This window comes from Moschus berezovskii, chromosome 24, assembly GCF_049115385.1.
Source record: "Moschus berezovskii isolate FMDL1 chromosome 24, NW_MosBer_1.0, whole genome shotgun sequence".
In the NCBI taxonomy this organism is placed as follows: Eukaryota; Metazoa; Chordata; class Mammalia; order Artiodactyla; family Moschidae; genus Moschus; species Moschus berezovskii.
In genome coordinates, this window is record NC_142483.1 from 31,315,804 (window position 1) to 31,332,940 (window position 17,137).

Sequence of the window (17,137 nt, forward strand, 5' to 3'; positions counted from 1 at the left end):
TCTGGAGAATGTGTGTGTTAGGAGGTGGGAGTGGAGAAGTGAAGTAGTTGTGTGTTTCCTGAAAAGTCTACTGCCAACCTCACTCCCTCTCACCTGCTGAAAGTAACTGTTGGGAGAAAAATCTCTTGAAATGGAGTATTATTCCCTTCTTCTTCACCTTTCCTTTCAATGATCTTCCTTCTGCCCAGTCAGAGGGATCCATCACCCTGGAAAGGATTAGGACTGTGTGGCAGGAATGCAGAGAGGAGAAAAGAACTGATGTTCCAATTTTAAATCCTGAAACAGGCACTTGAAGCCCATTTCTGAGAATTCAACAGTCATGAAAGGCAAGGCTTCTGATGTATAAAACTGGTGTTTGTGAAAGGAAAACATTTAATAGATTCACAGAATAGTTTTTTTTTTTCTTCCTCCAAATCAAAAGGCAAAGCTGTGAAGGAGGAGAACATGAATTTATATATAAGAAATACATTCAAAAGCAAGCTGTAGGGGACCCAGAGTGGCTGGGAGGGAGGAGGGATGGGAGAGTTGGAGAAGGTGGGGCCAATGGGGAAGGTGAAGCTTTCAGCATCAGAGTTGGCCTGGCCCATTGTGTCAATCAGGATCCCCGCAGGGCATTCAACCAAAGACCGGTCAGCTAGGAGACCATTATCAAAGCGGTGACAGGGTGAAAAGAGTTACTAAGGGAGGTGGAGACACCCTGAGACAAGCAACACCAGAGGCGTAACAAGCCTCAGCCTGAAGGGGTAGGAGGCAGTGTTTCTGATCCCAGGGAGACCTGGTACCCAGGAGGAGCTGCCTGAAGCTGGAGCCACTGCCTGAGCCCCAGTGCAGAGGCAGGAAGAAGCAGAGCAAAAACAATCCCACTTTCCTCTCCTCCCACCCTCCCAGCTCCTGCGGGTGCCTCTGCTTGGCCCGAGTACTTTCTGTCTACAGGTATTTTGGGGTGTCCTACACCATGCCTCCAGGCTCTCTGCTGAGTTCTGTGCAGTATTTGACTCTTTGCAATACCATGGACTGTAGACCACCAGGCTTCTCTGTCCATGGAATTTTCCAGGCAAGAATACTAGAGTGTGTTGTCATTTCTGACTCCAGGGGATCTTCCCAACCCATGGATCAAACATGCATCGTTTACATCTCCTGCACTGGCTGGCGGATTCTTTACCAATAGTGCCACCTGGGAAGCCGTGTGCTGAGTTCAACCACAGTGAAAATTCCTCATAAGCTCAGACTCCCGCTGAGAGCATCCCTCCTTCAGCACAACTACTTTTCTCTCTGAGCATCTCTGAAGGTGGGGAACCCGTTCAGCCATTGCGTAAGTTAACCCCAGAAGTGAGGGCAGTTTGAGCCGTCACAAGCAGTTCTGAGAGCTGCAATGGGAACAAAGGCTCCCACTGGGTCATTCCTAGGAGGGGCACCTGGGACCCTTCTCAAAGGTCCCAGCAGGATCTTTGGCTTTGACTCTCCCTCTTTTCTGGGCCCCTTACTCCAGAGCTCTGCTACTGGTTGAGTTCTCTGAAAGCAGTCTCTGAGACAGAATTTGGGGTACGCAGTTTTATCAGAGAATCAACACCTATAAAAGGAACACAACAGAAGCAGGCTTGGATGGAAGAAGTAGCTAAGATGTGATGCAAAATCAACAAAGCTCTGGGCTGCCTGGGAGGAGCTTGGAGCAAGTCCTGGGTGTCCCCTGTGGAGCTGAATGGTCCCCCAGTCTTACTCAGGCTCTGAGTACAGGTGCACAGGAGCATCCCCATGAAGGGCAGGCATGACCTCGGACGACCCAGTGGTGCTCTCTCTGGAGCTGGAGCAACCAGCTGCAGAGACAGCGGGGCAACCAGTCATTCCTTGAAGGAGGATCTGAATGGGCATCTCCATGTCCCCTACAACCTTTGAGAAACCAACAACGCTCAAGTCCTGACATTAGGCTCTGCTCCTGGGGAAGCCCAAACAAAGACAGTGGGTGAAGCACAGCCAGGATCAGGGTCCAAGGGCACTGAGCCAGGGGTAGCAGGGAGGAGGTGAGAGAAGGGCAGAGACTAGCATGTCCATCCTACATGGATGGATCACAGACAGTCTGGGGAACCGCAGACAAGTTCAGCGAGATTAAGGCTGCCCTCCTCTTGGACTGAGTTCTCCCACGCGAACCCTGCCTTCCTGTGTCAAAGCAAACCTGTGTGGATGCTCAGAGGACCCTGCAAGGTGCAGTCTTTCAGCCCTTCCTCAGGAGGATCAAAACAGAACATTCAGAGATCACCTTTTAATTGCCACCTAAGTGAAATCTACTTTCACTTGGGAATGGTTAATTTTAGAGCTTTTACAGCATTACAGTAAAGAAAGCATCATCCAATGAAAGCTTGCCATGACTTCTGGCATTATCCTTTGCATTTATGATGATTACTTCATTTAACAGATGAGGAAAATGTGACTCAGAGAGTTTAAGTAACTTACCCCAAGTCACACAGCCAAAAAATGACAGAGCCAAGATTAAGAGACATACCAGCTGAAGTAAATGCCACATGTTTGGCACTGAAAGGCACATTCCCAGTAAGTTCCCTACATACATTCCCCCCGTCACACACCCTGAGGCAGAGCAGTAGGCTGGGCTGGTGGTTTTTCCATCCATCTGGGATGCCCAAATCAAGCTGTATTTCCAGCAGCTTCTCATGTACTACCTGCCTGTCTTCAATCACTCTGTAACAACCCCTGCCTTGTTCATCATTGCTTTTCCTTCTCTGCCTTCTCTAATTTCTCTCCATATCCTTTATGATGAGCCATGGTATAGAGGGTGATTTACAGCCTCTGCTCTCATCTGCCTAGGGTTTTGAAAAAAAGGGAGAAGAATTAAATTGGATGGAGCACTCCAGGAATCTGTCTTCAGCTTTCAGTCCTCTCTTTCCCCAGTGATGCATCACGCTGGGTTCTAATGGCTTCGTAATGAGCACCTTGATCTGCCATTAAACTGACTCTGGAAGTGCCCCTCGCTGGTCACCTTGGCCATTGGTCTGCTTGCTGACTCAGGGCATCAGAAGGTGGGGCCCATTCCAAGATTGGTGAGGTCCTAGGAGGGAGGGTTTCCTGTCTTCTTGGGTCACAACTACAAATGCTGATGAAGACCAAAAAGGTAATCCAGGTGAGTGAAGCTGGGGGGCGAGGGCTCTGGTGACCTGTATAAAGGAGCAGTCTCAGCTCAGCCCCCATTCCCCACCCCCACCCTGCATCTGTTGCAGGGATCCGGGCCCAGATCTTCCCATGTCTCAACACAAGCCAGGAATGCAGAATTTTATGTATCATCTCCCCCTTTTTAAAACGTCAGCATCTATTTTAAAACATTTTTAAACACTGGCCAGGCCAAATAAAACATGTCAGCTGGCAGCTTTAGTCCCAACTGTGAACTCTGTCTCAGAGAGACCCAGAGACTCCCGCTGAGTCCTTCCTGGCCCCAGAGATTCCCTACAGCTCTGCTCAGCATGAATAAGAAAATAAGAAATCGGTCACTCCAACTATCCAATTAGCAGCCGCTGCACATTCCTTTCCTCTCCCCACTGGAGGAAAGGAAAAAAAAAACCCAAAAAGGAAAATCCAGCCCTGTTTTGATTTGGATCAAACTGGGGATGTTACCACCTATTTGAGGCGCTCTGGGGCTTGTGTTCTGGAGACCAGCGCTGGCTCCTGCCTCAGCCTCAGCTCCTCTTACATCTGGGCGCTGAGTGCCAAACCACAGCCACCACAAGCCAGGGAGACTTCCCCGGCAGGCCCCGCAGGGAAAGGGGCCCTGTGCAAGGGTTGGAAACCAGTGAGACTGAGCCTGGAGGCACTGGCTGGGCTCAGGATTGTGTTGCCATGGTGACCTGTAACTACCAGAACCACTGCTCCAGTTGGAGACCACTTTTATGGGGCTGGGTGGGGTGTGGGGGAGGTTCTTTCTCCTGTTGTCTTGTCAACATCATGGCTACCTATTCCCCTTCAGTTCAGCAAAAGTACCATTATGGAGAGGGCAATGGCAAGCCACTCCAGTACTCTTGCCTGGAGGGTCCCATGGATGGAGGAGCCTGGTGGGCTGCAGTCCATGGGGTCGCTACGAGTCAGACATGACTGAGTGACTTCACTTTCACTTTTCACTTTCACACATTGGAGAAGGAAATGGCAACCCACTCCAGTGTTCTTGCCTGGAGAATCCCAGGGACGGGGGAGCCTGGTGGGCTGCCGTCTATGGGGTCACACAGAGTTGGACATGACTGAAGTGACTCAGCAGCAGCAGCAGCAACCCACTCCAGTATTCTTGCCTGGAGAATCCCATGGATGGAGAAGCCTGGTAGGCTACAGTCCACGGGGTCGCAAAGAGTCGGACACGACTGAGCGACTGAACAGAACAGAACAGAACAGATGCAGTGGGTATCCCGAAGGCAAATGGCCTGTGTGTCTACATCAGCCGCTTAGGCAGTTTAGTTTTCTTATCTATAAAATGGAGGTACTAGTTGAACTGAACTTGAAGGTAAGGATTCAATAAGTTAACTTATGTCATACATCTCCAGTAGCTCCTGGCATATAGTAAGTACTATGTGTAAGGTATAGTAATCTATTACTTATTATTATTATTATATAAATATTTTTTGGAGGATCTGCTGTCCCCTTTACTTCTCTATTGGATCTCTCAATAAGACCACTTGTACTTTTGATCGCACTTCTCTCTTCCATCTTCTCTGCTGAAATTCCACCCAATGTTCAAAACCCACCCCCAGTACCTCTTCCTCCTCCACACCAGATACAATTATCTTTACCCTCTATTCAACTCACTTCCTACATTTCTGGCAGACCTCAGCAATATTGCAGGTTTGGTTACAGAGAACTGAAATTAAGCAAATATGGCAACAGAGTAAGTCACATTAATTTTTTTGCTTCCCAGTGCATATAAAAGCTGTATTAACTATATACTATGGTTTATTAAGTGTGCAATTAATGTCTAAAAACATTCATACCTTAATTTTTAAAAGCTTCATTGCAAAAAAAAAGGTAATCATCATCTTATAATACAGGGTTGCCACAAATCTTCAATTTGTAAAACAAACCCAAAAACTACAGTATCTGTGAAGTGCAATAAAGCAAAGCAGAATAAAACGAGGTCTGCCTATAGAGTAGCACACTTATCACAGTTTGCTTTAGACCATAGCTGTGTGTGATTATGTCTTATCTCCTTGGAGATAGTGACCTCATCTTATTCCTTATATGTACCATAGCACCAAGTCTTCAATATAATAGGTGTTAAGTCAATATTTGCTAAAGATACATTAAATGAATAAAGGAATTAGATTTCCTGAAATAACCAGGGAGATTCAGCCAGAGGAAGTCTAAGGTTTTAGAGCAAAGAGCTCCCAGATTAGATTTAGACTCAAAGAAATTTTCAGTCAGTCAGTCAGTTCAGTCACTCAGTCGTGTCCGACTCTTTGCGACCCCATGAATCACAGCACGCCAGGCCTCCCTGTCCATCACCAACTCCCGGAGTTCACTCAAACTCATGTCCATAGAGTTGGTGATGCCATCCAGCCATCTCATTCTCTGTCGTCCCTTTCTCCTCCTGCCCCCAATCCCTCCCAGCATCAGAGTCTTTTCCAGTGAGTCAACTCTTTGCATGAGGTGGCCAAAGTATTGGTTTCAGCTTTAGCATCAGTCCTTCCAATGAACACCCAGGGAGCTATCAATTGGTATTTTTTAAATTATCATTTACTGAATGCCTGCTGTATGCCAGGTACTGTTCTTAATCATTTACTCAAACTATTCTGGAACCTTCCCGATTCTCTTGTGAGATTTGCTTTACTTATATTATCTCACTCTTCCTGGGTAGGATGCTGAGGTTCCAATGATCAGAGTGACGTGCCCAGGCACCTGTGGCTGCTCTGTGGCAGAGCAGTGATGTGAGTCAGGGAGCTTTTGCCCACTGAAGGAGACCCTGAAAGAAATATCTGAGTGCAAACAGTCCATTCGGGAGGTGTTCCCGGGGAGTATGGTAGGGAATAGGGAAGAGGATCAGAAGGAAGGGAAACCAATACACTGAAGAAGTGCTGTTATCGCTATAGGTAACTGAGGCTGTGGTGGGGGCTGCTCTCCGGGGCGCCCACCAGCCCTGCACATGCATCCTGGCCTGTGCATGGGCTGAATATACCCCTGGGGGCAAAGAGAGCCCCAGACAGGTGTGTGCACCCAGCAGTGGTGCGTGCCACAGAGACGCACGGGACTGAAACCCTTGCCACCAGGAATGGGCAGATTCCAGAGTTGTTCATCTTTCCACAGGGTACAGCAGGGATCCTTAATCTCCAGGATCTAATGCTTCATGATCTGAGGTGGGGCTGATGTAATAATGACTGAAATAAAGTGCACAATACATGTACTGTGCTTGAATCTTCTTGAAACCATTCCCACCCCTCTCCCGTCCATGGAAAAGTTGTCTTCCATGAAACCGGTTCTTGGTGTCAAAAGGTTGGGGACCCCTGAGCTATAGGCCAGCTCTGCCTACACTTCCTGATGCTCTTGTCTGGGTCTGGGCAGCAGACCCCTCCTCTGGAGGCATCTCAACCCATTTTAGGTGATGAATTCCAAGACCTTAATGTCTTATTTTACTGTTCTTGAAACATATACACACATCACAAACATAAATCTGTAGAAGGAAAGATTTCCATTTGGACAAATGAAGCAAAGCTTAAAGGGGTTTGAGAATCTGGCTGAGCGTCATGTGGAAGACTCAGGACCAAGCAGCAGCCAGAGGTAAGTCTTCACATCCAGAGAATAAGAAAAGAGTTTTGTTTTATTTTTGTTTACTGAGTTGAAAACATTAGCCTGTTGAATTGCCTGATGAACAGTAGACATGAGCTCTCACTGGTGAAGTGAAGTGAAATTTGGGTGAAATTCAGGACTCAAGGCTTGGCTGAGATCTTCTAGAGATGTACCACATAAATGTAAAAGTATAGCTACTTTCCCGGCTGTATTTTAGACTGTGGTGCCTGTGGGAACAAGGAACCACCAGCCAGGAAGCACTGGGCCATTTTATCTCCTCACCTTCCTTCCCAGGAAGCTATGTGGCAAGTCACATGGGCCACCAGCGAAGAATGCAGGTTTGGGAAACATACAGGCCTGGGTCCAAATCCCGGCTTAGTTGGCTGTGAGGATCTCAAAGTGAATTAGTAAGTCACTCTGGGGCTGGTTTATTTCACTAATATGATATAAACAATGGTATCTACCCCCTAGTGGTGCTCTGGGCATTAAATGAAGCCATGAGCATGTGCTGGCTGGCACAGCACCTGGATGCAAATGGACAGGAGACAGTTTGGTTGAGGGATTGCTGCTAGATTCTCTACAGAGTATACGGAGCTGCTAGTGAAGAAGTCTGAGATGTTAAGGGTCAATCCTGCCCCACACAAGTTTGCTTACAAGTTTGAAAGGGGCTCTTGAACACACATAAGAAGGTTTATCAACTTTTAAATCATTAACAAGTGAGCAGCCAAGCAATTCATATGACCTATTTTTGTTGCCACCACCCCTCAGCATGAGGGTTCGTTCACAGGAGCATCTAGTCATTTTTGCCTAGTGATTTTTCTTAGGGTAAACAAGAGGCCCATCTCTAAAAGATATAAGCCAATCCATGTATAGTGAACCTCTTTAATTTCATCAAGAGGAAAACATTTCTGATATTTATGAGGCTGGTCAAAGGTCAGTATTCACACACACACACACACAGCACATACACTTCTGACATTATGGAAGCTAATTAGCAAAGCTTTGGTTGTTATTCAAGACGTGGGAAACTAGAGAACTGGCAATAAGCTCCCTAGAATGGACCTCTCCGGCCTCCCCTGGACCACGCAGCCTCGATTGGGCTGCTCTCAGCAATATTAAGCTATAAATTCAACAAACTCATAATATTGCATTAGATAAGCTGAAGGACTTTTAAGGAAAACTGGAGACATCATAAGCCTGGAGTATAGTCAGCATTTAGCAACTGATAGCTTTTAGCTTGTATCTCTACCTCTACTTGGCTTCTTGGTCAGCTCTGCCTCTCCAGCATGGTCTGTTTTCAAGAGGAAAAGGTCAAATTCATGGAAAACTAAGAGACTGTATCATCTCCACCCAGTTGGCACTTGCAAAGGCTAAAATCAAGGAGGTTTGCATTTCCTAAGCAGCAGGGTTAGGAATGAGGAGTAGCCGGGGTGTATTCCTCTCCCAGCATCCCAGCGCTTAGGCCTCTGGCAGCTGGGGCAGCTGCCCACAGAGAGTCTACAGCCATCAGTTTCCTAAAGAGGCTGTCTGGGCTGAAGAGAGACACCTGCACAACAAGGCCTCACCCACTTCCGTGAGGGTTGCATCCAATGACTGGCTGACACAGGGGTATGAAGTCCTGACCTTCCACCGCTATTCCAGCTCAGATGACTCTAAAGGTTGCTCCCAACAGAGAATTACATGGACAGTCAGCTGAGGACTGCCCCGCCACCACAACTGTGTGACTGCACTGTAGCCCTACTTTTCCCTCTGCCTAGTTTATTTCCTTGCCCTTCTACAGATGTTGTCTCCTGCTCACCAAGATTTATCTCAAAGTCTGCTTCCTGAGAAACCCAACATGCAGAAGGAAAACAGGAAACCAAGCTGCAGCACAACTTATATCAATCAGATTTCAGATCTGGGGCCCACGGAGAGCCAGGGATGCTGATGGTCTTCATGACAATGCCAGGGAAACCCTGAAGCCAGGCACCCAAGGATCAGCACACAGAGGGAGGGATTTTCGTATTTACAAGCTTCTTCTAGTTAATAGGTAGGAGGATGCTGGACTCAAACCTCAAGCCAACTTGCTCCTGAAGTTTCTCCCTTTCCCGATTTCCCTTCAAATGTCTTTCAAGAAGCCTAGTGCACAGGAGCAGATGATCGGGCTGAACTGTAAATGGATTCTGTGATGCTGGGAGGAAAGCAGGGCATTGTAGAGCCTCTACAGCACTAGTTCCAGCCTATTACTGTCACATGAGGAAACCAAGGCCTAGAAGGGGATAGAGACAAGTCCAAGGTCTAAATGACTTGGTGGTAGATTTAGGACAGAACCCCAGATCTCCCAGAGCCATCCTAAATTCCCTAATTTACCCAACTCCAATGTGGGGCAGGTGGACAGAAAAGAGAAGGGAATAAGGAGAAGGATAGAGCCAAGACTCCAAGTCCTACTGGCCTGGGCCAAAGGCCTCTTTTATCCTCACTCCTAACTCCACAGGTGAGGACTTATTGGAACAGAAGGGCCAATAGAGTAATAATGCAATCTTTTATTGAGTACCTACTAAGTGGCAGAAGTCCTGGGAAGCACTGTGACTCATTGAAACCATCATCTCATTGAGTTCTCACAACAACCCAATAACAGTGGATATTACCATAATATCTCCTGTATAGGAGAGGAATCTGACTCAGAGAGGTGAGGTCACTTTCTCAAGGATACCCAGGCAAAGGGCAGTTGAATCCACTGCCCCTTTTAGCACTCCCTCACTTCCTCAGTGTAATTTACAGTCCTCTAGTCTCTTTGCAGATCCCTGGAGACTTTCATTTCTTTCCTTGTTCTTTAACTCCTCCTCTCCATTTCAAACTACAAGAAGAGGAAAGTCACCCATCCTGTAAGAGTATTTACAACCACGGCAGCCTGGAAAGAAGAGAAGCATTTGAGATTAGACATTGCTGGACTCAAATCTTGACTCTGTCACTTGGTAGCTCTGTCCCCCATCTGAGCCCCTAGTTTCTCACTGGCAAAAAGATAAGTAGAAAACCCATGATTATAAACCCTCTATCTTGCTGGAGAAGGAAATGGCAACCCACTCCAGTGTTCTTGCCTGGAGAATCCCAGGGACGGGGGAGCCTGGTGGGCTTCCGTCTGTGGGGTCACACAGAGTCGGACACGACTGAAGTGACTCAGCAGCAGCAGCAGCATCTTGCTGGGGCAAAATTCTTGGCCGCTTCTTGGAGATCCTAGAGGCCTTTCTATTCCAGTAAGTCCCCACCCATGGAGTGAGGAGCGAGGATGTTCTCAGGGGTGATAATTACTGGCACGGGAAGAAGGGTGAAGAAGGAGGCAGGCGGTTGATATTCAAAATACTCAACCTACTTTGGCCTTGGTGTTGAGTTTCCTCATCTGCACAATGGGAATGAAGGTAACAGCATCCTTTCCTGGGCTTGCTGTGAGACTTTAATGACAAAAAACGCGTGAGAAGTACAAGTTCAGTGCCTGGAACATCACAAATGATCATGACTGGTATTATTATTATCATCACTTCAGGGCCAGTGGCTTATAAGTCCCAAGAGTTATTCCTGGACCATGCCAAGAGTGGAAATACCACCTAAACGCAGACTAGTCATTCTCAAACTTCAGTGGTCACAAGAGTCGCTTGCAGGCAGACTCAGGTTCATGGGTGTGTGCATTGTGCAGTCACACAGGACTCCTTGCTTAGAAGACTCTAGCTGTGGTTCAGTACTGTGCTGTCACCATCTCGATATTCTTAATAATTTCTGAATAAGAGCCTTGTGTTTTCATTTCACAGTGGGCCCCATGAATTACATAGCCCAGTCTTGTCTGAAGAACTTATTAAAACACATAACTGGGCTCACTTCAAGGAAGGCAGGCCCTTCAGTTGCATTTATGACAAGGTCCCAGGTTGAGCTGTTCCTACTGGTCCATGGAGCACGTTTTGACAGCCACAACTGAGACAGTGGCTGCAAGCCCCTGATTGTACATTAGAGTTGCCAGCAAAGTACCTGGGCTTCACTTTTGCCTAGTTGAATGGAATTATTTTGAGTATATTCCTAGTTTCAGTACTGAAAACCACCCAGAGCAGAGAACTCTGACATTTTCTCGGGAAAAGAAACCCATGTAGGCAGGAGTTACCCACACAAACACCCAGGCCTCATCCTAAACCCAGTGTTATGGGGAATCTCCAGAGAGGAGTCAAAGAGGTTTATGTTCAACAAGAACTTGAGATGATTTTTAGCCTGTGCATAGGAAACACTTGAGATCCTGTTAGGCAGAAGATTCTAGAATTCCAGATAAACTAGTTGACCTGGGACGGGCCCAAGGATTTACATTTCTCCCCTGCTCCCTGGAAATGCCAATGCTGCTGATCTAAAGACCACACTTGGAGTATCCCAGGTCTAGGCTAAAGAAACAAGAAGGGGATGGCGGGCTTAAAATTTGGTGAAGCAATCTCCAGTTGTCCAGGCCAAGAAGAAGATGTAAAAAAGGCAATGTACCCCAGCTTCAGATGGTTCATAAAGTCTTTATTGCATATGATAAATCATAAGTTAAAGATCATTCTCAAAGTGGGGTCAAAAAGCCCCCTAAGGATGCTCTGCTCATTCTACAGATAAGGACCACATAGTTGGGGCTTAAGAAATCCTTAGAGGAGTTCTTCAGTTTAACCCATCAGAAACAGGGCCAGCTCTCTCTAAGCCTTCATTCTCTCAGTGGTGAGGTTGGCAACATGCCTATCAATCCATTTTATGGCTACTCTGGACATCAGAACACCAAAGACCTTTTGAGGGCAAAATTTCATACCAATGAGTATTCCTGTTATTTCTGTAGAGGGACAGGTTCTTATAGAGTATCTGCTCAACTTGTCAACATCTTCCAGGAGAAACAGATCACAATGTGGCACACTTCCTGTCCTGCTAGTCCTTTATCCTCAATCAATTCCCATATCTTTATTGAGCTCCTCGGGAACTTATCAGCTGTTGGAACTGAAAATATAGCCAGGAAAGAGGCAGTGAGGATGAACTGTGAGTGGGCAGTATGGAGACTGGATTCTTAAGAAAACTCTCCAGGATGTAGAAACCGAGAAGCATTTCCCATGAGTGGGTGGAGAGGACAGCGTCCAGGTAAAGGGTATGAGCACATGAACAGGTATACTGCATGTAAGGGTCAGCAAAGATGCAGGTTGCTAGGATGGAGTGTTGGACCAGATCATCTTAGGTTCTCTTGGAGCTAAAAGGCCCCTAGCCCAGCTTACTCCTGTTGGGAAACTAAGGCTCCGAATGAGGAAATGTGTTGATTGAGCATATTTCAGCTCCAGATAACAGACAGAACAGTCCCAAGGAAGGTTGACGCATAGCCTAAGCTGGGGATGATTCTTTGGCAACTGAAATGACAAGCGCTCAGCCCACCTGTAGGCAGAACACTTACCAACAAACCTCCCTCACCAGAGCGGTGTCATAAATTAATCTTTAATTTCCACCGCTGGGTCTGTGGTGCAGCTAATCACAACCACTAATTGCTACGACAAGCTTCTCCCTTCTCTTTTTTATGTTTCCATATTAGCCTGTTTAGTATGCTTTGTGTCTGTTTATTTTATAGCCGGAAATACTTTTAATAGCCTAGTAAATTGAAAACGGACTTTACTACCATCTGACTTTACCGGAATTTTACAACCATTCAATTAATGGTATCAGTAATCTTCCTTCATAATTAGGCGGTTAGTAGCTTTGTCAGGCACTGTTGTTCATGAAATTAGTACTCAGTATCCACCTAATTGTATTTTGGGGGGCTCCAAATAGAAAACTCACAAGCATGGGGGCTGCCAGGATGGAATGCCACAATGAGCTGGCTGTAAATATCGCCTGCAAATATATGGTTTATTATGGTGATAACGGGCATTTGTAGCTTACATAAATCTGAGCATTCCTGCTGACAGAGGAGAAATGGTTTTCCTTGGTTGCTAGGAAATAGAGTTTGTTCCTGGGTTTCACACGCTTCACTGCCTTCTCCGGGCAGCTGATGGATTCTCTACATGAGGGAATGGCAGCCGTTAGCCACCCCAGTGCAAAGGTGGGGAGCATCAAATCCAGTTCCCCAGGCTCACACACCCAAATGAGTCTACTTCATGCAAGATGATGCTGGGGAGCTAGAGCTATGTTTAAAAGGCAAGCGGAGGCTGAAGCTAGACCACTCAGCAAGAATGATCTGAAGCCTGATTTTTAATGTCTGAAAACAATCACAATTTCATATGCCCAAGAATTTCTGCCAACTGTCATATTTGAAAGGAGACAGATTGTTTAAGTGCATGAGAAACTGGCAACTGGGAACGAATCACGTATCACCCAAGTGGCCCTATTTCCATATCGACAGCAATTAAATCCCCCAGATAGATTGCAATATTTAATAAAAAATTAAGCTCCTTTAAAAAAAAAATAGTGTTCTCTGGTAGAAACAATTCAAAATCGCAAATAATTTCTTGTGATTGAAAAATTTCATAATACAGGCACATTTGAATAAAACTTCAGCAAATTACCCAATTAGATATCTGACACTCTCCTGAATGTCCAGACAGTGGATTGCAAACACTGACAAACACTGTAATTTCACTTTTAAAATCTGCATAACTGCCAGGTTTCCCAAACTTCTGAATTCTGACAAAACTTGAAATGCGACTGAGTCATAGTTTCTTGAACTTTCAAGAGGCCCTCCTCACTAGAGATTTGAAAAAATAGGGTCCTGTGGGAACAGGGAAAAGCACAAAGATGTATTTGAGCTAAAGCTGAGAGATTTAACCAGGATGGTCATTTTATAGAATGAGAATGAGACCCGAATTATGACACTTCCATTTCGACTACCAGCTGTGTGACCCTAGCCAACGCGCTTAACCTCTCTGGGTCTGCTTCCTCCCTCATAAAATGGGAACAATAATATGTCTTCATAAAATCATTGTGAGGATTAAAGGATATAATGTAATGTAAAGCATTTGCTGCAGGGTAGTCTGCAATAAATCATAGTGTTTTGTCTTCCTCTTCTCATCCTTGAAAATATCCTAGGCAGACTCCACCCTTTCCCCATTCAGTTCAACAGATGGCAAATCCTTCTGCAGAAGAACCCAAACTAAGGCCCTATTCTCAAGGCATTTTCGATCTACTGGACTTTTCACCTCCAAAAAAATGTCACTGGGGGAGGAGAGTTCTCTCAAATCTGCCTGAGCCTATCACATGGACCTCCTTCGACACTTTCTCTGAAAGGCATACATACAATGTGACTAAACATAAAAGCAGAAAAGATTCATGATTTAAGTTGTAAGCAGTTTGCTGGCATTCATCTACTTCTCACAAAGTAAGAATTATACTGGTGGACACAACTGCTTGTATCACTAGAAGACGGTTCCTTAACAGTTCAGGAACAAAAGGACTCTCCAGTCCGTAGGACAACAAAATATCCTGCTCCTTTGAAAGTAACTAAGGAAGGACAGGGAGGTGCCAGTGAGAAGGGAGCAGCCTGGGAGGTATCCAGGAGAGGTAGGTGGGAGCCAGAGTGTAAAGCAACTTGTGACTCACTTGAAGGGGGTTCCACTTTACCCTGGGTGGAACAGAAAAGTGTTAAGGACAGTGAGGTGTGTGACTCACACTGTTAGGAGATGTGAGAACATGACAGAGTTCACTGTCATGTCAACTTAGAGCCCGAGCACTAAGTTGGGCACAGAGTTCAGATCGAAGCCTGTGGGCGGGAAGGAGACGTGCCAGGGTCTCTTTATAAGGTGCCTGCTGTGCGGGGTCGGAGAAGGCAATGGCAAGCCACTCCAGTACTATTGCCTAGAAAATCCCATGGATGGAGGAGCCTGGTTGGCTGTAGTCCGTGGGGTCGCTAAGGGTCGGACACGACTGAGCGACTTCACTTTCACTTTTCATTTTCACACATTGGAGAAGGAAATGGCAACCCACTCAAGTGTTCTTGCTTGGAGAATCCCAGGGACGGGGGAGCCTGGTGGGCTGCCGTCTATGGGGTCGCACAGAGTCGGACACGACTGAAGTGACTTAGCAGCAGCAGCAGCAGCTGTGTGGGGTGGAGGTGGCAGCTGAAGGCGCCGCAACAAGGGCTGATGGCTTAGGACTGGCAGCAGCCAGCCTGGAAAACCCTGATGGGTACTCAGCTGTGTCAAGCTGAACTGAGGAATGAGGCTGTATACGTGTAATTTATGTACCTGCTTGAACTCTGAGCTTACAAATAAATTTAGCTCCTGGCCAACAGCCGGAGCACGTGTGCTGGGCTGGAGGGCTGCCATGGAGGACAACCAGAATGGAAATTGAGAACAGATGACGTCCTGTGTGATCGCTTGTTGGAGAAAAGCCACCACCCACCACCACCATCACCATCACTCTTTTACTCCAGATCCAGTTCAGCCAACCCTGGGGAGCTGAGAGCAGGCAGAGCTTGGTTTCCAAAACTCTCAAGTTACTTTGTCTTTTTCCAAGGTCACATTGACAAACCATGTGAACCTGGGCAAATTAATCTCTCTGAAGACTTCGTCTCCTCTCTGTAAAATGGAAATGATAAAACTATCTACCTAATAAGGATTAAATAACCTAATATATATGCAAAACACTTAGAATAGAGACTATCACTTAGGAAGCACTTGTTCACAGTTAGCTGTTACTATGATTACTGTCACAGTGACCTAATACAGGCAGACTTGGTTCCAGACCACTCCAACAAAGCAACTGTTGTAATACAGCAAAGCACATGAATGTTTTGCTTTCCTCATGCAGGCAAAAGTTATGTTTATACTATACAGTAGCCTACTCAGTGTGCAATAGAATTATGTCTAAAAATGCACATATATTAATTTAAAGGACTTTATTGCTAAAAAAAAAATACTAACCATCATTTGAGCTTTCATAGAGCCATAGTCTTTTTGCAATAGTCACATCAAAGATCACTGACCACAGATCACCATAACAAATAGAATAATCACGAAAAAGTGTGAACTATTGCAGGAATTACCAATACCTGACACAGACACAAAGTGAACATAGGCAGCAGGGAAAAAAATGGTGCTGATACACTTGCTTGACGAAAGGTTGCCACAAACCATGATTTGTTAAAATAAAAAATTAAAAAAACAGTATCTGTGAAGGTCCATAAAGCAAACTGCAATAAAATGAGGTCTGCTATATAGCCTTTGGACATGTTCAACTACGATCATCCAGGGTGAGGGATAAATTAGCTTAGGATAACATATACATATACATAACACATATTTATATAGCTTAGGATAACATATACAGAGTACTTTATATAAAAGAGATAATCAATAAGGTCCCACCACATAGCATAAGGAACTTTCCTAAATATTTGTAATAACCTCTAAGGGAAAAGAATTGAAAAAAGCACACACACACACACACACACATATATAGACACACACATATACATATATTACTGAATCACTGTTGCACACCTGAAACAAGTATGATATTGTAAATCAAACTATACTTCAATAAACACAAACAAAACCTCATCATTCAATGTTCACTTTCTGTGGGTTAGTTGAGAGGACTATGAAGGTAAATAACACACAAACTCTGTACTCCAAGAGTTCCTCAATATTTACATTTTAACTGAAGCTTTAACTAATCCAACCCCCTAAAACGGCAGAGAAATTTGAGAATTTCCTTGGTAAAGCCACTGAGTGTTGTCTGTCAGGAAACTTTTAGACAGGCAATTGTTTCTTTCTTGCCCCCTGAATGTCAGGAATTTCATTTATCCTCCCAACAACCCAAGGAAGTAGGGAAAATTACTGCTGCTCCTCTTTTATAGACCAAAAACAAGAATGTTGTTCTTAGTTATACAACTAACAGTTACACAACTGATCAGGACAGTGGTAGGATTTGAACCACTTACCGCACTCCAGAATTCAGTCTCTAAACCAGTATGTGTTATATGGTCTCTTAGAGTACAGGATGTCGAGGCAAGAAGAAGCTGGTATAAAATGCAGCAAGACTAATTAAGGAAGGGATTTTTGAGAGCAGGGACTAAGACAAATAGCTGAGGGTCAGCCAGGGAAAATGGTGACACTCACCATAAATTTAATATATTCTATCTGGAGGCAAGAAGTCAATTAAATAATTTCTCAACATGCAATACTGACTTAACACCCATTGGACACATGCCATCCTGCTTCCCCAGGGCCTGGAGCTCAGATGATACTTAACAACCAACCTTGGATTAGTCCTGGAAACCCTACAGCACAAGGAAACTTTCTCACCAAACACTAAGGAATGAAATGTTCTCCTTTCCAACTCCCTGGGCTCTGACCACTGGACAAGCTTTTACCTGCCAATGATGAGCCTAGTAGTGAAGCAAGATGATTAAAATCTT

The 17,137-nt window shown here is 45.4% G+C and overlaps 1 protein-coding gene across 17 annotated transcripts in view; it reads right to left on the reverse strand.

The window, feature by feature from the left end:
- Nucleotides 1-16,801, reverse strand: part of LOC129548017 (uncharacterized) — a 291,573-nt gene extending 274,772 nt beyond the window's left edge. For 13 of the 17 annotated variants that reach the window (XR_016036205.1, XR_016036204.1, XR_016036203.1 and 10 more), the window contains exon 1: nucleotides 16,661-16,801. Coding sequence is in view for 2 of the 17 variants with exons in the window: in XM_088831764.1 (XP_088687890.1) it covers nucleotides 10,115-10,141 (27 nt within the window). In the remaining 15 variants the exon portion in view is untranslated. Of the gene's footprint in view, nucleotides 1-10,114; nucleotides 10,194-16,660 lie in introns of all 17 variants that reach the window. The other 4 variants (XR_016036188.1, XR_016036187.1, XM_088831764.1 and 1 more) reach the window with 1 other exon arrangement.
- Nucleotides 16,802-17,137: the final 336 nt, after the last annotated feature.